This window comes from Periophthalmus magnuspinnatus, chromosome 5, assembly GCF_009829125.3.
Source record: "Periophthalmus magnuspinnatus isolate fPerMag1 chromosome 5, fPerMag1.2.pri, whole genome shotgun sequence".
In the NCBI taxonomy this organism is placed as follows: Eukaryota; Metazoa; Chordata; class Actinopteri; order Gobiiformes; family Gobiidae; genus Periophthalmus; species Periophthalmus magnuspinnatus.
In genome coordinates, this window is record NC_047130.1 from 7,093,438 (window position 1) to 7,113,999 (window position 20,562).

General features: G+C 40.2%; 1 protein-coding gene across 2 annotated transcripts in view; it reads right to left on the bottom strand.

Annotated features, from left to right (window-relative positions):
- cbfa2t2 (CBFA2/RUNX1 partner transcriptional co-repressor 2) overlaps positions 1-17,424 on the bottom strand; it is a 29,474-nt gene extending 12,050 nt beyond the window's left edge. Inside the window, exons 1-4 of one of the 2 annotated variants that reach the window (XM_033967032.2) lie at positions 16,976-17,424; positions 4,104-4,262; positions 2,794-3,035; positions 2,222-2,311 (exon numbers count right to left, since the gene is read on the bottom strand). In XM_033967032.2, coding sequence (XP_033822923.1) covers positions 2,222-2,311; positions 2,794-3,035; positions 4,104-4,236 — 465 coding nt within the window. In that variant the 5' untranslated portion in view covers positions 4,237-4,262; positions 16,976-17,424. The remainder of the gene's footprint in view (positions 1-2,221; positions 2,312-2,793; positions 3,036-4,103; positions 4,263-16,975) is intronic. The other variant, XM_055221941.1, reaches the window with a different exon arrangement.
- Between the last annotated feature and the right edge of the window lie 3,138 nt (positions 17,425-20,562).

Genomic DNA, 20,562 nt, shown 5'->3' on the forward strand with positions numbered 1-20,562 from the left:
TCACAATCGATTCTAATTAAGTTTTAGGAAAGACTTAGTGAAATAATCCATTTTAGTCTCGTTTCAGTAAACAAAATGTCGTCCGGATTTAATTGATGAAATCTATGACGCAATGGTCAACAACCAAAATAGTAAGCCTAGGGAGTTTGTTTATGCGCTCAAATGGGGATCTTTGCTTACATAAAGAATACATTTAAAAGATGCATCATGTAACTTTTTTGGAGGAGGATATAGTACCTAATGTTACACAGTCTGGCATTAAATTCATCTATCTTACACCTATTAAATTACAGGTGTTTTTATTGCTAAAAAAAAACAAAAACAAAAAACCTTGAAAAACATGCATCTATCCTGCAAGCGGGATCTTATAGCCACAAGTCAGATCTGTGGAAATAACGTTTACTATTTCAGGCAAAGCAATGATATCTCCATGGGGACAAGCAGGTGGCAAACTCTTCCAGAAAAGTTGACTTTAATCCAAACTGCTAGTCTCTTTTTGTTATAACTTGACAAAAACATTTGAACTCACAACTAATCGCTTTTATGTTATTTTGTTTAGTTTTCCGCAGCAAAAAAGTAACACTGACAAAAATGTATAACTGCAACCTGCTGATTAAACTGCAAACACTGTGCCACAGCATATTTGTCAACAGAACTAAAACTGGACGTGTGCATCAGTGGCGTTCGGCGGGGTGGATGTTAAATTGGCGGTACGTTGGCAGCTGAATGCTCTGTTAACGGGACAGCGGCTCCATATGGCATACAGCCTTAAAAACATGGAAGGGACAGTTTATAGGCATGTTTCACACTTCCTAGCTCCTTCTTTACCCCCCTCTTTCTCTCTCTCTCCTGTTTTCCACTTCCTCACCCCCTATCTCCGTCCCATCTGTCTATACCCCGCTCGACTCCGCCCCCTTTCTTTGCTATAAGACGGGCTATTCTTACAGAGTTGGCATTAAGTTTGGCGCGCCCCTCCCCTCGGTAATAAATTAGCCCAAAGTAGGGGAACAGGGGTTGCTTGTCTCGCGCAGGCAGACAGACACATGGAGGCGCGCCAAAGGTGAGAAAGAGGTAAACGTGGCTAAAGATTTACACTCCGCTTTAATAAGGGAAGCTGCTAAAAGTTACTCGCGAGGTAACAAAGGGGCTTAAAAGGGTTTTGAATTAATAGGTACTCAACTGTCGCTGGTAAAAGACAGATAAACTAGGGCTGTCTTTTTAATCGAGATAGACTTTCAGTCATTACTCATCGTCAATGATTGGACTTCGTATTTTTTTATTGCGAGGTCTACAGCCAATCATTTGTCAGTAAAAGTATGTGGTTTGGAGCAAAGTTCTGACTTGGGAGGAAGACATTTTTTGCGTTAAATGGCAGTGATTAAGTCTGTATCATTTATGCTCAGGAAAAGAGCATTTAAAGCCATATTTAGTTCACTTTTGACAAAAGTTAAGTGTTTTCCTCATTATGTACAATCAGTTTTTGATTCTCTTCATTGTTTTTGTCATTGCCCAGCTAGTTAACCCCACAATATGTACGCCAACCTTCAAAACATCGACTTTACAAAATGGAAAATGGATCTTGAAGTGTTCATCCCTAAAAACATCATGCTACATATTTAAATTTATGACTATGGGAAAATATAAGAGGCAAAAGGAGCCCACCAAAACCAATAGTTATTATGTGGTTAATATGGCTTTATGGTTTATGATTTTACACGGCAGCCAATGGATGCCACAGCGCTGACATCTTTAAGTTGACTTCATTGGAGCAGTATTTAGACATACCGCTGGATAAACAATAAGTATATAGTTTGACGATTTAAATGGTCAAACTGTATGAATATAGGAAACTAGGGCTTTGCAATGAATCCAATTTTTACCAAGATTTGAGTCATTTCTAATAGTCAAAGTTAAGCGTGGGTCTTTTTAATCTAAACATCTACAGTTCATTTTTACTCATCCACATATGCCAGTGCATCTCAATATGAACAGGTCATAACAATCCAGTTGACATAATAATATTGTTTTGAGTCTACAAGTAAAATCATGTGGTTTGGAGCACAGCGAATGTTGCGGAGGAAGAAATTTGACTATTCTGTTTGTGTTAAATGGCAATAATTAAAGTGGTTTATGTTCAGGAAATTAATATTGAAAGTCTAAGACCAAATCAAATCTAATAGAAAATCAAGATTCCCCAGCTCTATAAGAAACATATATTTACCTTGAGAAAAGGGATGACAAATGGCCTTAAAGGGAAGTTTGTAGCTTCCTGGAGTCTCGAATGGAACTCTTCAATGGTCACTGTCGAATTCTAGGCGAGAGAAAAAAATAAATAAATAAATATAGGCCTGTCATGATAATTACTATATCGACTTATCATTGAATTTATAAAAGATGGAATAATAATTTTTGGGGCTCAGTATATATTGTGGGTACTTTTTCTTTGTACTAGGAAGGAAAATTTGTTATTTTTCTGTACTGTGATAAGACATGAGCTGTAGAGGGTTGAATAAATTAACGTCTGTGACTCACTCTCGATGTAAACTAAGTACTAAAGTATTTCATTCTGCTATTACTTTTATTTATTTATTTTTAATAATAGAGCTCATTTAGATGTTTTTGTTTGTGATAATCCTGCTTTAGGGTTATTGTGTCACTGGCATAATTTTGTTTCAGTATTATTGTCTACATTTTCATAAGCAATACGTTCCACTTCAAAAGTCTGTGACAGGCCTAAGTATATAACTACAGAACTACAAACGCGAGTCTATATAATCAGGAGCTTAGCCTTACCACAAGGGCCAGCACGAGGCTTCGGACACTGTCTCCAATCTCTGGGGATATATCGTTGCCAAACTGCTGCAGCGTGGTTAGGAAGCGCTTGAGTTTGCTCAGCTGGCGTGCCCCGCAGGTGGCAGGCAGCTGCTGGTTGGCCAGTGATGAGGAAGAGGAAGAGGATGGACCGTTGCTATAGCGCTGAGGTGGGGATGGCACCGCGTTCAGGGTTGGCGGGGAATGGTGGTTTCCATTGGTCACTGGTAGAGAAGAGTAGGTTCAGAAATGTAGTTTGAAATAGAAAAACTAGACTCCAAAAATATATGTTGAATGAAACTATTGTATCATTATTATTATTTTTTTTTTACTATCATTATTTGCTTTTTTAAGAGGTGCACTATGTAACTTATCTCGTGGGGGTGCACCATCTGCTATCTTCATAGAGATGTTATTGTTTTACCTCAAGAGTCAAGATTCAGTTTATTGGCCAAGTCTATATAAGCTCAAGTATACCTGGAATGTTCCACAGTATATCATTAGACTTATTTAATTTGTATTTAATCAATTATACTTTTTTTTATTGCTAATGCCTTGAAAAATGTGGATATTTACTGTGAGCAGGGTCGCCTCTCTTCAGATCTGACCTGGTTTGTTGCTCATCTCTATCATTTACAAGTGTAATGCTGTGCTATGGTGCAGTTGAGGTAAAGAAAGGAAATCTCAATGGAAACAAGCAGGTGGCAAACACTCCTTTACAATATAAACTTGACTGGTGCATTATTATCGGTGCATACTGGTTCCATAATATCGGTTAAGCTGGTTGGGCCTTTAATTGGATGTAATAAGACTTTTCACAGGCTGATTTAGGCTCTGAATGTCTCATAAGGTCTGAACGTTTTTCATATGAAGTTCATGAGTAGTAATTTAAAAGACAAAAAAAAAAAGAGTTGCGTAACACAATTGGGGCTCTTGTGTAATAAGTCTCATTTTCCATCGCTACACTGGTATCGGTTAATATCGGGTACTGGCAAATACTTAAAGCCAAAGTATGAATATCAGTAGGGGTTTGTGCATCCCTAGTCATTTTTTATCAAAACAGAATACATGATAGTTTATTACTATATAATTTTGATGAACAGCATTTGAAAACCAAAAGAACCGACCAAACAAACCAACTGTAGTAAAATATGACCACTGACATATGGATGAATTTGCCGGCACCACTCATCCACTTCTGGTAATTCTCCTACTGTTGCCCATTAACGCTTTGGTTAACAGCCCAAAATGACTAAGTAACTGAAACGGTAGTAAAAGAGGCTGGCACTTACACGTTGTGGTGGAGAAGGAGGCCGGTCGGGGGCCACTGGGGTTGACGGAGGGCAGGGGGGGCATGCTGGAGCTGGCACTGAGGCTGGGGGCTGATCTGGAATGAGTCTTAGCATCCGCAGGCGAACCGGGCATGGCAGGGCTCTTCGTCTCTCGGAGGTCTGCGGGGAGAGAGGGAGAGAGAGGGGGAGGTCAGGCGGAGGGCGCAAAAACCAGAGCCAACGCGACGGATGGACGCAAATTCAAAACAGGACGAGCTGGTTTATTTCAAAGTAGTGAAACGTACAATAACTACCAAGAGCAACATTGTACAGTGTGGAGAGCCAGAGGTGAAAACAGTAGCCTTTTGTATTTAAAATTAGTTTGCGACTTAACCAAAAAATGTTAGCTTTCAACTTGATGGCAAAGTGAGTAGTAGTAGCTGTAGTGGCAGTAGTAGTGAAGTAGTAGTGGTGGTAGTAGTAGTAGCAGTAGAATTAGTAGTAGTAGAACTAGTAGTAGTATCTTCAACAGATTCTGAATTTGGGACATACTGGTCAAATAATGGTAAAATAAAAAGTAGTAGTAGTAGCAGCTGCAATAATATAAATAGAAGTAATAGCAGTATAAGCATTAAGCAATAGAAGTCGCAGTAGTGGAGATAGTAGTAATGGGAACAGTAACAATTGCAATAGTAGTAGTACTTCTTTCTAAACCATGACTTTTACCCAAAATACATATATTTTCTATGTATTAATCTATTGAGAAACAATGTAGTAGTACTGTTCATCATTCAAGTGTGGGAAAAGAGTAGAGGTCAAATTGAGGTCAAAGAGCTATAGAAGCAATGAATATATCAATAAAATTTGATCTGTAATATAAACAGCAGTATTTAATCATTAGCTGTCAATATTTTCCCTGGCTTTAGTTGGTTACATTTAACTTGGCAACAGTTTGCACATTCACAAACAGCCTTTTATTGAACACATTGTTTAAAAAACCTGAAGAAAAATTACTTGTTGCACTGCCATTGTTGCGACCCAGTAAATACGGAGCTAATGCTTACAAAGAGAAACAAAAGTCCCCCCAAAAAAGCCCAACTTCACATCACCCGACACATAGGACGGGGGCGCCGACCAGCACCCACCAGCACCCAGCAACCTGCTTCCATCAAAGAGCCAGATGTCGAAAGTTTCGCCCCTCACTCCCAAACTATTCAGATCAATAACAGAAGAAATCCTGAAGACTGCTTTTGTGTGGGAGAAGAATGCCCCCTCATTGAGCTCCCTAACAAACGGGAAAGAAGGGTGGGGGTCAGCAGACATAATGGAGTGAGGGGACGGCGCTATTTCACGCTTTGCTAACAAGATGGTCAATGCTTTTAAATGTTAAAACTTCTCAATATGCTTCTGTCGTTGAATGGGACCACCAGATCAGGGGTTTCAGAAGTGGTCTTTGTCCCCTGCTAGAGCCTCGTAGGCCGGGTCCCGTCTCCATTTAGAGTGGATCAGACTTTTCAAACCACGTCAAGAATGGACGATTAATAGACAAGTATGGCGGCGCGGGGGTGAAGGGTCAGTCCGGAGCAGCTTTTTAAATATGGTTTCATGGTTTTAGGGCTTTGGTTTCAATGTCGGTCTTTATGTCTTTTTCATAGCGATGAACTCTGCCCGGCCTTGAGCCACAGGGTCCCAGTTAATAATGAGTGATGTTTTGAAGGTTTAAGCTCAGAGGGGGGATAAAACACAGAGGCCTTTGGTATTTGAATATGGAAAGTTCAGTGCCATGTTAATTGTGGGTATTGATTTTGGTTTAAAGACAGAACTTGTTGTCTCTTGTCCAACTCTCACAGGGAAGATACATAAGCCATCCAATATTTCTTTAGACATACATTGCAAAACTAATTCCAGGAACATGCCAATATTCTACTTACTAGAACTGAAGAAGCGGCTTGGATGGGCAGCGAAACGTCCTCACTCCTACAACGATTTGTCTGGTTGACAGATTTAAACTTCGTCTTTTGCAATATTCTAATTACCTTAAATAATTGTCCCTTAATCTGAGAATCGCAAACAGAAGAGATTCAGTAATTGTTTATGTCACCTGTGTAAGCTAACTCAAATATTAAACAAACAGTTTACATGAATCATGATAAAGACGAAGATCATAATTTAGTTCTTTGGCATATCGTCCACCCCATTTGTAAAACCATCGAGTGAGCTGTGCGAATTTACAGCGAAGTTGAGAAGAAGAGAACACTACAGAATGAATCAGCCAGTCCTCATGTGTTGAACTTTCTTTCTCAACCTCCACATATAAACTGAAAAACAGGTAAAGTTGAGCGTTCAAGATGTTCCAAGACGACATAAAGTTGAAAAATAGCTACTTGAATAAGCCCCATATTACTTACTACTCCTCACTAAATAAAAACCCAGTTATTCCACACCATGGTACTAAACTATCTTCACTCGTCTTCATTATCACATATTGAGTGTCGTATACCCTCATTTTCCTCCACGTTATGGCCAGGCCTGCCTTCGCTCCACCTGTTCAGAAACACATGGGATAGGAAGAAGACCTCACCCCAGACATTTGGACCACGGTTACACTGCGCAACACGTATGCCAGCACTCCACGGGATCCGGCCCGAAAGCACAAAGCCCGAGCACTCCATCCGTATGGCCAGGAAATTAGACTGACATCTCAATAACAGAATCAACAGGGCATATGGCCTCGGTGTCGACACTGTTAGCATATAAACAACTTTATAATGCGCCGCGGGTTTGCGAGTAGTTGTTTTATTTGGTGACACATCATCAACACTGGCAGCGAGCAGCCCGTTCCGATCCAAATGGAGTGTCACCATCGTAAAAAAAAAATAAAAAATCCATTGTGCTCGTCCGGCTGGCACCATCCGTGGCAAGCCTTTAAACACACAAATTAGACCCGAGCATATTGCATCAAGCTAACGGAGTCCCATTTTGGCACAGGGGGAAAAAATAGGTTACAGCTGCGCAATCTTAAGATGTGGAGAAGGTCTGTTGTTAACCACTCCAGAAGTAATGTAGGGGCTGGGGACATCAGGTGCGAGTTTGGAGCGCTGAAAGCCTACAGAGAATTGCTTGTCAATTAGACTGTGCACACTGCTGGATGACTTCATCTGGCTTACGAGCACCTGGGTCCAGTGTCACCGCGGCGACGGGGGAGACAGCTGTTGGCACACTAAAGCGGTCCAGCTAGCGTGAACTCAGGTGAGCGTTGGCTAGAAGGAGGATGGGAGCTGTTTGTCCAGTCTAGAAGCCACCTGTCGTCCTCCGTGAGCTAATGGAACAAAGAGGATGTACGAGGAGTGGTGTAAATCTGGGGGCTTACCTGGAAACATGTGTAATGGAAAGTATGGTGGGAGATGCTAGCTAGATAGTATTATAATTATTTGAACATTGACGATTATTGTATTTGAAAGAAAAAATATTTGGAAGAAAATGGGTTTTACGTCATAGTCTGCATTTCCACATTTACAATTAATTGCACTAGAAAGGGATTAACTTGATCAATGTTTGGGCGATATAAGATTGCAGAATTCCAAAATTCTGATTTACCTGCAAAGTCTTGTAGTTAAACGTTTATATTGACTTAAGGACTTGATGTAATGATTCTTACTCTATAGTGTTGTAATGATACTAACTTGTAATGATACTAATTTCTATGGAAGAGGTTCCCTAATAATAAATTTCTATACCAATCATATACCAACACCTTTTTTAGACAAACATAATTTTCAACACAAAAATACACTTGTTAAACAAATCCAGACCATTCAAAAGCTATTCAGGAAAGGTCTAGTTTAATTTTGTCCTCCTTATTGAATTGATACTAGATGGAGAAGGTATCCAGACATATTTTTTTAGTATTGATTGAGCAGTATTTACTTACACAAGACAAGTAACAGTAATTTTGTTTGTTCTTCTCTAATTCTTAGTATACATCCTTACACTTTCTCCATCTACTTCTGCTTGTTCTTGGCCCTGGCTGTTTACTCCAACAGGTGTCACTAGATGGAGGAGCCGTGTGGGCAGGCTGTTGTTGTTGCTAGCCAGGTGTCCCTTGTTTGTTCAGCTTCAGGTGACATTCATTTGCATTTAAACATTCAATCGGCTTTAATTGCCTTGGCCTGCGCAGGTGAGCGGGCTTAGGAACAGAAAGAACAGGGGATTTCCGACCACTTCAAATGAAATCACGCACAAGACGACTCACGTGTGGATAGGCTAGTATACAATTACACATGGTTTAAATAAATGGACTTCGGGGTTTACTCAGTTCATGGTTTCACTCAGGGGTTGTCCGGAGGTTGGTAGTTGTCAGTGAGGAGGTTGATATAGCGTTGTCCTGCTATCTCTGCGCTGTCAAAGCAGATGAAGTGAGAAGAGACGGAACGCAGGCCATGCTAATTTATCAGAGGGCAAAAGATAAATGGTGGTATGTGCAATGCTACAAGTATGTGTCCCGGGCACACAATCTACACTATAATTCATATAGAGACAAGAAAAGAGATACATTTCACATTATCTGGACATGTTTAAAGTTGAGTTTAAAGTTTATTTGGTTGGGATAAATTACACTATCAGCTATCAGCAATGTTTAACCGTTTGGGGCACTTAGATTACTCATCCATGTCCAAGTCAACAGGCAGAGAGAGCATATCAAGAAAAAAGTTATTAAAGTAATTATTGGCTCATTTTTGGCCATGGTAAATGCGTTGTTTTTGTGAAAACTTTAAACAACATACCAAACTGACAATACATAAACACATAAAACTTAAAGAGCTGTGACTAAAACAACAATTTAGAAGCTAAAATCATGTACAGGACAGACCCCTTCACGCTACTTGCCCAACAACTGATGGGCACTGCTGCTTCTCCTCCTCCTCCTCCTCTCCTCCTGTACCATATGGATCTAATCGGCCAAGAGCTGGCCAGCTGGGACCTCCAACAGTCACCTGTGGGGGGGGGGGGGACTGAAGGCAGGAGGAGAGGGAGGGTATAAGCTAATGCTATATACTCCCCCCCTCTCCTCCAAGACGAGCCAAGGAGGGAGGGAGAGGGAGAGGGAGGGGCCAGGCACGAGGCGGCTGAATGCGAGCGAGTGGACTTAAATGCCACGGAGACAAAGGCTGCACCTGGTCCCAGTTCGCCCACAATACAGCACACATCTGTTCCCCTGTCCTGACCCCACACATGCACACAACACACTCCTCAGGCAGACACAGAAAATGCAACAACGTCCACTTACAAAAATACATTCTTCGGCAGTAAGTCGAAATATCGTAAATGGCATAGATAACAGGTTTGAGTAGTTAAGTTGGCATTTTTGGGTGAGTTAAAGAGTTGAGAAGTATGCCCCATTGGCTTTTGCACTAAACTTAATTTGTATTGCTCCCTTGGGACAGACACTTACCCCACTATTGGCTTTGGTGAGGGCTGTTCACTTAATCATTTGGACTCAAGACATTGGATACTTTTTCTAGAATTTATGGGATCCCGCATGTGTAAAAATAACTGTATAGCCTACACTGACTAAGCATTATCTTACATAGCCTATTGCAGTGCCACTCAGATAGGTGAGGAGGAGTGTCACCTCTCAGCTCTGTTTCTATCCTTAAATAAGAAGCCTTCTTTGTTGTTGTTGGCCAAGTTGGGCAGAAAGAATTGACTTCAAGCCCCTTCCAAGTGTGTTAAAAATGGCGATCCTCTCACACGTATGAATCTTAGAGGAGGAGTGTTATAAAAATGCTGAATTGATAGGCTTAAGTCAGGTTTCATGTACTACTTTGATTATTTTTTTCCAATAACAGTGCTATATAGCCATTTTTCTTTGAGTTTAGTAATTAAACATGAATAAGTGCAATAAAAATGTTGTTTGTATTGGAGATGTGGGTTGTTTTTGCATGAGTGGTGGTCCTCAGTTTGCTTTTTAATGACAAAGTGGTCCTTGAAAAAGTTTTAGAAACAGTAGCCTATTGGTGTGTGGACCATTATGGAACCTACCTGGACGACTGAGGGATTACACAGATAAGACCGCATGGAAATACAAAAGAAAGTACTTTGATTCTAATGCCTAAATAAAGAGTGTTTGTAATTAACATCAGGATATTGGAATTGGTATTGAGTATCGAGTCTATTCCTTAGTATCAAAATCGGCTTTAATATATTCGTATCGTGACAACACTGCTTTGTCCTTGGAAAGTCATTCATATTAAAAAAGCAAAAATCAGAGTCACTCAGAGTACAAGTCGCCCATTTTATTTCACACCACTCATTACTTCCAATAGCCCCAAATATTCTCCAAATATTTTTACAATGCTGAATTTATGGATCAACCAGGAGTTCTTGACAAGTCTCAACAGGAATTTGTCAGTGGAAATGAGTGGCGCCAGATCGGGCCCAAAATGAAGGGGACACAAACAAGCAGCCAAAGAGCCAGAGGGAGGGACTAACAAGGGAAGAAAATACTGTTTTCATTAGGTTTCATCAGAAAGGCTAGCCTGGTTGTCAGACACTGAGCCAAGCTGTTTTTCTTGGCTCCCATTACTACCTTCCAGCCCCGTAGACTACATATTTGGACACAACCCAATATCAACAGTGGGTTCTTCGCTCGCTCGGCTATGGAACGAAATGGAGAGGTGGCGTGGTTGGACAGTAAAATGCAAGAGAAAGGACGCCTATGTGTAGTAAAATGAGGAAAAGCTGGGACCTCGTCAAGAAGTAATTGGTAAAGGGTACAATTGAGGGCACTAGGAAAATAAACTTTAGGATCACAAATATGAACTTTAGATGAAGAAAAACTGCAAGACAAGCCCTCAAATAACCTTGTCGCGCATTGAGATAATTACAAAAACATTGGACGAACAGAAGGGACCCGGTGATGGAAATGCACTTAGCAGCAGAGAAAGGGAAAAAGAAAGTCGGGCAGACAGACTTCCAATAAAAATCGTGAATGAACCATAAAATGCAGATATGTTAGTGATTCTGGCCAAAAATCCATAGGTCCACATAGGTGTAGGTATTTGACATTGACCATATGGACAATAGCACTATTCAGAAATGGAAGAGGTCATTCCATTGATTATTAAGAAAAATAACAGTCCAAAAGCTCCAAGAATGTAGCAATTAGCACATTAGCATTCTGACCATGCTCTGTCAATATTGATGTTAGCTTGTTATGCTCTTGCAGCCCCCTTGGGACGTTCCAATTTTGGCTCTGTACCAGAATAAAATAAACACAAAGCTTTGCATAATTGCACGTGGGTTTTGTTTCAGGCTTTCCCGCGAAGAGGTCAGAAATGTTTGTTATTTCGAGTGGCACAGACTTGAAACACATTTCTTTGCTTGCGTCATCCACAGCTGAGAACAAAGCAAAGTCAATGTGTGTCATGGCGTCCGTATTGGCCCTATTTACCAGGTGTCTGTCGTTTAGGGGGGAGAGAGAGAGGACACTTATCCCAGAACGAACACACACTAGCAGGGACGCACACCTGCGAGGACGTACGCTTGGCACACAATGAACAACTGTGACATAACAGGGACAAGTCGGACCTGTCAATCACCGCCTTTCTCCAGCCACGAAAACAACACAAGACGGCCACATTCGCAGACTCTCCCACAGCAGCCCGGGAAAGGAGATTATCTGCCTATCCTGTTTCAGTCTTTCGCACCTCCGTGTGACTAATTGGTTTGCCTGCCCATCAATCAGAAGAAGACCTGTTTTTTTTTCTATTTTACAAAGTTATGCACATTTTTTTCAGATTGGGAGTGCCTTTTATGTTCAAAGATGGTGGTGACTGACAATGGCCAGAAGGACAGAAGACACAGATTGAAAGCCATGATTCTGCTAGTCCGGCCTGGGGCAGCTGTGACTATAGAAACACCTTGCCATTACATATAGTTGCAAATGAGTGAAACCATAGTGCACCATGTTGTAAAATGAAGTTTCAAGAAAATTTCAATGCAAGACTAGGGTATTTTGAAATCTAAAATGTGTCACTGTTGTGCTATAACCAGGGCTATAATTAATCCAAATTGTGACTAATTGAGTACTATGTAAGAAGAAACTAAAGCACATGCGAAAGGTCTTTCTATCTACACAAAACCAAATCAAATCAAAAATCGTTACAAGATCCCCTATCTAGAAGCTTTACCTGGTTAACACTCTATTATAACAAATGAAAAAGTCAACTAAGATATCTGTAGCTTAAACTGACAACTGATTTACAGCCCTCTTGATAGCAATAAAAGTTATATCTTATCCTATTTGAAATATTGGGTAGGAATGCGTTTCTCCTGTGCATTACTACAACCAATCTGCCAAAGTAATCCAGGACACATAAATATGCAGAACCAGCTTGGCCTTGTGCAGTGGTAGTCTATAAAACATAATACAAACTGTAGACATGAGAAAACAATGAAAAAGCCACTCGGACTGCCTTGCTTCAAACCAGGTGTCAAGGGCCTTAACAGACGAATGGCTCTGGCCCGGGTCCAACCAGATGTGGCTATCATCACCCGCTCAGGCCATACTGGAGACATATGGGCCAACTTCTCACAGGGCATGCTGGGAAAGTGATTTGTTTTGGACTTTCATTGGAATATAGTGTAAATTCTTGTGCTAATCTCCCATTCTCGGGTTTCGGGGAATTGTGGCGAAGCAGTAGGTACCAGCCACATATTCAACAAACAGAGCTTTAAGCCAGTTGTATGAGAGAGACTGTAGAACAACATCTGCTGAGAAGAGGAGATAAGTAAAACAAAGAGACCAGCTGTGCGCTAAAACAATGAAGCAGGGAAGACTGAGTAAGTGGTTGTCATCGCATATGTCCAACCACAAGCTGCCATTTTTGATTTAAAGTGAAATTCTCTGAAAATTTGCTTCTCTGTTAAGCAAATGTTCGCTTGATCTTGTCTACACTTACAAATGTTGAAGAAAACTAATGAGAAAAATGAATGTAATGACTCCAACAGACAATTTGCTAGACAGACGCAGCACCACCCATTTCTTATCCGCCCACACAGTGCAGAGACACAAATGTTAGCAGCTTGCCCTTTGGGTTTTACATTGGAAAGTAACAGTTGTTACTTTCAGAAAGAAACATGGTCATATTGTGTTCGCTATAACACCCACAGAAACTTTCCAGAGTTTAACATTTGGTGAAGTAAATGCATGGTTTAAATACATGATGTAATGCCTGCCCCTGACTGCAGCATTTTAAATTAACAATGTAATGTGTTTCCTTTCAAAGTTTTAAATCTTACAGACAATATCATTATATTTATCTTGTATGCTGTCCCATTAATCATTCAAGAGTCTGATCTTGCACATTACAGCATTACATTGCAAAACTGTGAAAACCAATCAAAGGGTGCTTATGCATTCCATCCCCGGTCTGATTGAAATACAGCTTGACAACTTCCAGAGGTCATCATTCAGCTCTTAACCATACACCCACACGCTCATCCTCTCCGCCTCCTTAAATAAAAGCTCTTGCAGGGGTTAGCGAACATGCCTGGAGGGCTGCTAAGGGGTCAACGCACCCTCCACAAAACGCTGACCACCAACATCACAACAAACAAGAAAAGGCTCCCACACAGAAGTTTGGATCACCTGTAGAGTTTCCTCCTTGTACTTAACTTTGCTGGCTCTGACATGTTTGTACTCCAAATCTAACCTTGCACAATTTTGGGGAAAAAAAAAAATATTATTGCAAGTATTGAGATAGCAGTTTGATATGATTTCTATAGTTTCAGACAGTTTAAGACAAGGACCACTAGACCGAAAAACACTTTTTATCTACAAGCTGCCAAAACAATCACACTAATGATGTATTCTACCTAATATCTGTTACATATTGCAGCTTGATCTGAAAATCTAAATATAATCTAAGCTTTAAAAGTAGGATTCTGTTCTGAGTGTTGAGGTCTAAACTACAGGGACAAGTTGACTATTCAATAAAAAAGACAGCATTTTTCTTTTCCAGAGGACATATTAGTGCAGAACCCCATCTTTCCTGAAAAACAGTAGTTGACCGTGGCCGAAAAACGCTTTCTAGAGAAACAAATGCAGACATATAACCTCTCATTGAACCCCAGGGGCTACATATCACAAGGCTCGTCAGTGGAACTAATAGACCTCTTCCTGAAGGCATCTCCAAAGGCAGCTGCAAGTGTTTGTGTACATCAGAACAAGGGGAGGCAGTCTATGGACAGATTCTTCACATATAAAAGCATGAGTGAGCGAGGGTCATGCTTGTCTGTTTCACTATTTATTACTACACACTACTACACTCTCCGGGCTCAAGAAGTTCACAGCTGGGAGTGGGGCTTGTAAGGAAGGGAAAGCGCTACAAGACTGAAGAATGATCAGAGCAGACACTGTGTCTCGCAGACACCTGGTTTACACATGAGCACAAAGCGTGGCGGTTATGGCTCCCAACACTTCAAAGCTGGATAAATGGGCTGCTGAATGTAGCGAAATTAATAAGGGAAAAGCACAAGTGGTTTACAATAGTGGACAGAGAGATATACACAATGCTAAAAGTTGTACTTGAAATTGAGAAGCCACGTCTGTAAGTAGGCTACATATGTTTTGGGTTGATAAGGAAATTGGAGGTAACCCATTTAGACACAGGCAGAACATGCAAACTCCAAATAGAATGACTTAGAGTGAATATGAGAGGTTATACTACCAATTTCACTTCCTGGTTGGACACGGGCAGCAGATATAACATAGATACGTATAGAGGTAACCCCCTAACCTTGTCTGTGAATGGAACTTTGGATTTTCTTGCAACACTAGTGCAAGACAATATATTAAGGGTGTATAGTAAATGATATGGTAATTATTGATAACACAACTGTAAACAACATTTACAATCGTATAAATGGTAAAAATATAGAGAGGCATGCATGCTAGCATCTTGTTGCTGGTCCCAAGCTACAATAAATTAAGTAATGTAATACACAACCGGGGTGGCGAATTACAGCAGTTGGAGCTAGTCAAGTGTTGATATTGGACAAGGAGCAAATTTCACCCTAAGCCCTGAACAAATTGGAAGTGGCCACAGATATAAACATAATGCAGAGAAGCAGAGAGCAGAGCAGAGCTGGTTGTCAGACGTGACAGTGTCCAGCAGACCAGACAAGGGGCTCTGCTTTTGACACTGTCCAGCTCCACTTTGTCGCTCCATATCTCTCCTATGGTCTGGTCTGGTCCACTGTGATCCTAGCCAGGTACTTCTGCCTATTCTCTGGTCTCATACATACACAAAGAAGCACAACTGAGAAAACAGAGCCATACTAGGGATGCAACGATATCACGTTTTAGTGTTAGGACTGATCACGATTATTGACAACACTATCAAACAACACTAAAATCTGTAATATTCTTTCATTGTTGTCTATTGCGTCACCTTTTCTCTTTATAAAATCAAGTTGTCCGAATAATTAAGTTAAGTTAATGTGACATGAACAGCCACAGGAAAAAGTACATCAAATTTAGGTTTGCTCTTTTGGACTATAGATTTGAAATAGCTTCATTTTGCTTCAGAATTCTCACAATTATTATTATTTTTTTAAATTTATATTGTGAACTGAATAGGGTTGTCTAAAGTATCAAAACCCATATATTACCTCAATCCTAAACTTGTATAAAAATTAGTATTTGAACAGTTTTAGGTCTTGAACTCTACCAGAACTAGTGTAGTATAGTCCAAATATTAAAGATTGTCTATTGTCCAACAAAGAGTGTTTTTATATCATCATTGTGATACTGAAATTGGTATTGAAATGAGTTTGTGATTTTAGCATTATGCCAACACCTGTATAATCATGATAACCAATTAACTGAAGGATTTTGACACCACTAAGCCAGATTGAGCAAAACATGAGGCTACAGTGCTATAATTGCACCATGTCATTCAAATTTGTGATATTTAGTTGCGCTAGGCTCCTCTTTCCCACCAATGTCAAGTGTTTTGTAACATATCCCCGGCGTGAACGACAGACACAGCAGTTTGCCTCCTCCTCTCTCCATATGTCTGGGATACAACAGATGCACATGTCTTCCTTACCTAGTTTCTTCTGCTCTGCTTGCCATGTGGAAAAACTGATTACTATCGGAGTAAATGACAGCTGAGGAAGTTCACATATGGAGTCAATCACACTCCTGAGGTTTATTTATCTGCTGGAGGTAGCGCCTTTTTGATCTTGACAAAAAGGGGGAAAAAAAGGTTTCCGCCATTATAATCATCAAATCCAGGTGTGGGGAGATCCAACATTTGCCAAGAGTGAAATTGAGACTCCAATAATGACAGGAGAAGGCAGAAGCGTTTTCACTTTGTTGTTTCTGGCTTGTGGTAATAGGTAGAGCCACAGGTTTTGACCAACATTCAAACTAGAATCAAACCAGCCACAAATTTACAAAAGCTCCAAAGTTTAGGTTTTTGGTTTTTTTTTTTCTATAATTGGTACTTTCAGGAACTATATCAAACGTCAAAACAATCTAAATGAACCAAGTAGCTTCTATCATTATATTAAGTTGACTAAAGCAACCAGCTCAAATCTCCAAACAACAAACCTCCAGTAACCTTGCATTGTAACTGTCACAAGGAACTAGGCTACATAATGTAAAAATGATGATTTTTTTTTATTATTATTTTGATTTTTAAGTATATTTGAGTTGGCACAACCATACTACTTGGGTTGACAGGAGTTGAGAAGACAAAGTGAACAGGATGAGGCACCATCTGCACATAAATGAAGCCCTGGGAGACGAGACAAACACACAACCCTAACAAAATATCCATTTCCACAGTAGACAACTCGCAAACTCTAGTGCGTAATCTTACCTTCTCTCTAGTAGAGTCCACTCTTTAGTCCTGGGTGAAAAACAGCTGCGGTGGTCGGCTCGTGCGTTCTTATCCTGTTCCTTTTTGTGACTCCACGCCTTCATATGTCAGGCATGTGTTTGCATTCCCACATATGCGCGCTCCAGTGCGGCTAGAGCCCGAGCCAGAGACGCAGATGGCACCCAGATGGAGGAGGACAGATAACCCGACGCGCGCTACGTCTAACGCACCAAACAATCTCGATTTTTGACAGTCCTTGACCAAAAAAAAAACACGACTTCTTGTTAGCTTTTCCACTGCCTCTTTCTTCGCTTTCTTATCTCTCTCTTCTCTGGACTTGCATCCTCTCTCGTCGCTTGCTCCACACTCTCCTATCCCTACTCGTGCGTCTTTGGCTCCGCCTCTTTTCCCACTCACTGTTTTGTTGGGCCGGCTGCTCGTGTGACGTCACAGCCCCCCGTAGCTCCGGCCCCCTTTACGTGAGTCCCAGCCAATCGTGACGCGGCGCTCGCTACTTCTATTCAAACCTGCATTCACCGGCGTGGACCCTGCAATTAACATAACTAATTGCTTTGGCACCTAAAGGCTAAACAAGAGGCCGTGCCAAAGGGGGACAAAAGCGTGTGCGCATGCAAGGCCCCACCCCAACCCCCCCAAAACTCCCCCCTCTGGAGAAATGGGGATCTGGCTTTAAATGTTTTCATACTGGCTACAACTCCTTTCATTTTATTTTCCCTTTGTCTCATTAACCCCCCCAACAAGGAGACACAGAGAATCAATAACATCTTTCCATCATGGCAGAACTTTGTCACTTACTCCTTGTAGAATGATAACATTGGAAAAGTTCTGTGCAAAAAAACTCAATAAGGAGTTAACATTTGTTGCTAAGCTAGGAATAATTAAGACATTAATCAGATTTTAATTAGGCAAGTAGCAATGTAAAGACCAAAGATGTGTGAGAATCGACAGGCACTTGGCTTTGTAAACAAACAAGCAACTGCTATTAAATTTATTAGGCCCCAGACACACTTGGGAAGACCCATCTTGTTTACTGACACTGTTTAGAGTTCTTCTAATTAAGTCTTTGCTAATATTGAACTCAAGTACTAAACACCTCAGCCAGCCAATTTAATTTATGGGACCAAGTGGTTACTGATAGAGCCAAACTAATGTAACTGATGCTTTGCAGAATGCAGTAATCCTAATCATAAGAACAAATACATTTTATTCACATTAATAACTCATATTTTTGGGTTATTTTATTATTATTATTATTAATTTTTTTTTATTATTATTTTTATAGAGGCAATGTTTAAACAGTGCACCATTAGGCTGTATAATCAGATTATTGCTATTATTATTATTGTTGTTATTATTGTTATTATTATTGATTTATTATTATTATTATTAATATATATATATATTTTTTTTTTTTTTTTTTTTTTTTTTATAAAGGCAATGTTTAAACAGTGCACCATTAGGCTGTATAATCAGAATCAGATGACTTTTATTGCCATTGTCGGTGAACACAACTCACAAACTAGGAACTTCTTTGGTGATAAAGTGCAACATAAAACACTGAATAAGTACAAATAAGGGCATGCATGAAGTTAAAAAATATGCTTAAAAATAAAATAGTCTTAGAGGTAGATATATACAACAACATCAGAACAACAGTGCAGGAGTAGGAGTCTCAAACGTGTGGCCCACGAGACGATATTTTGTGGCCCACAGGACAATATGAATGTTTAATGTTAGTGTGGCATTACAATGTTGTGTGTAGAAGGTTCCGCCAAATCTGTAATCCTCAAACACACATTACTCACGTTGTGTTCTCCCGTCACAAAAGATTCAACAAATAACTATGTATATCCATAAAATTCACAAGAATTGGCATATTTCTTCATGTATGTTGAAAACAGCGATGACGTTTGAGGAGATTTTAACAGAGCTTTTTTTGTGGAATACTTGATGCGGCCCAGTGTAACCCAGACTCTGCCTCCTGCGGCCCCCAGATAATTTGAGTTTGAGACCCCTGTTCTAAAGCATCAATTTGTAAAAATATTATAAAATGTTCATGAACACCAAATCACCAGGGCGACCGTACGTGACACCGTCTCGGCTGAACCAGCATGCTCATATCCACTTGTTATATGTATTATCTATATGCGCCATAGATAGTCCACATATCAAAACACATATAAATATATCAATATAATCTTGAATGGATTTGGTTAAAAGCTGCGTAGTACTGTGTTTAAATTGTCAAGAATAACATTTCCTTCCCTTTCTTAATAAGGCTGTTTCTATTTTCTGTAATAATTAATAAATTCCTTTAAAAATATAGAAATTTGCACCAACCCATGCACAGTACAGCTATATAACTATTATTTTATTATTACCCAGTTTCTTCCAACACATTATGCAATGTCAGCTCGCTTCCTAAATACATTTCTAGGTCACTATGTCTTTCCAAAGATCAGATCTGACAAAATAATCATCTTTAATATCCTTTAGTGTAGCCTTGCTCCCTGTCTCTCAATATTTGACTTCCAAATTAAAATTCAAAAGGTGATTATTTTCTTTAAACACGTTGAAATTCGCAACCAAACAAGACCAACCCTGACCATCAGACGCATAAATGTTAAACTATTACACAATTTCTTCTAACACATTACGCATTACCAGCTTGCTTTCCTAAATATATTTCTAGGTCACTATGCCTTGCCAAAGATCAGATCTGTCTAAATAATCATCTTTAATATCCTGTAGTCTCTCTATCTATCCCTCCCTGCCTCTCTCTGCTCGTCGGCTTGCCCTATTCAGCGTGCATCTGGTCGGACAGCAGGCTCAGAGGAAGGCCAGGTGGCTGAGGGCTGTGGGGAAAGGGGAGGGGAGGGGGGGGGCCCGGGGCAGGGTAGGTGGGGAGGGGGGGTACTGGAGCCATGACCGGTTCAGGGCTTGTTTTATCCGATGTTGTGTATGGGGCTACTGTTATTCACACGCTATTGAGACGTGATCTGAAAGTGACACCGGCGTTGGACAAAAGCCAGGCCAGCGCTGATTTAAACCAAGAGCAGGGTAGAGCAGCAGTAGCAGTGGTAGCATTCCTGTTGAAGTCCCCCTGCCTGGTATAGAAGGTAAAAATAAAGTACTGGAGGTCAGTGTGATGCTTATAGTGGTGGGTCTGGGTCCCTGAAATAGACTGACGAGAACAGTGTATAGAATTGCAACTAATTTATGTATTGTTTTCCTTGATACATTTTTAATATTTGGCAGATGAATTCAGGTTTCATGTCCTAATCTTTTACAAAGGTGTATTTTGTGTCAGTAAAATGTATGATTATGGGTATTTTTATGTATTAAAGGTTCACTATGTAACTTTTCAAGGTTCACAATGTAACTTCAATCACAGGTGTATTATTGGTCAAAAATACCATATTATACCAGTGAAATAACATCATCACACTCTAACTGCATTTCCATGGAGATAAGTGTAATGTCATACTGTGGAACATTATAGGCATAGCAATAGCATCTCCATTATAACAAGCCAATGGCGAACCCTCCACCAGAAACAGTTACAT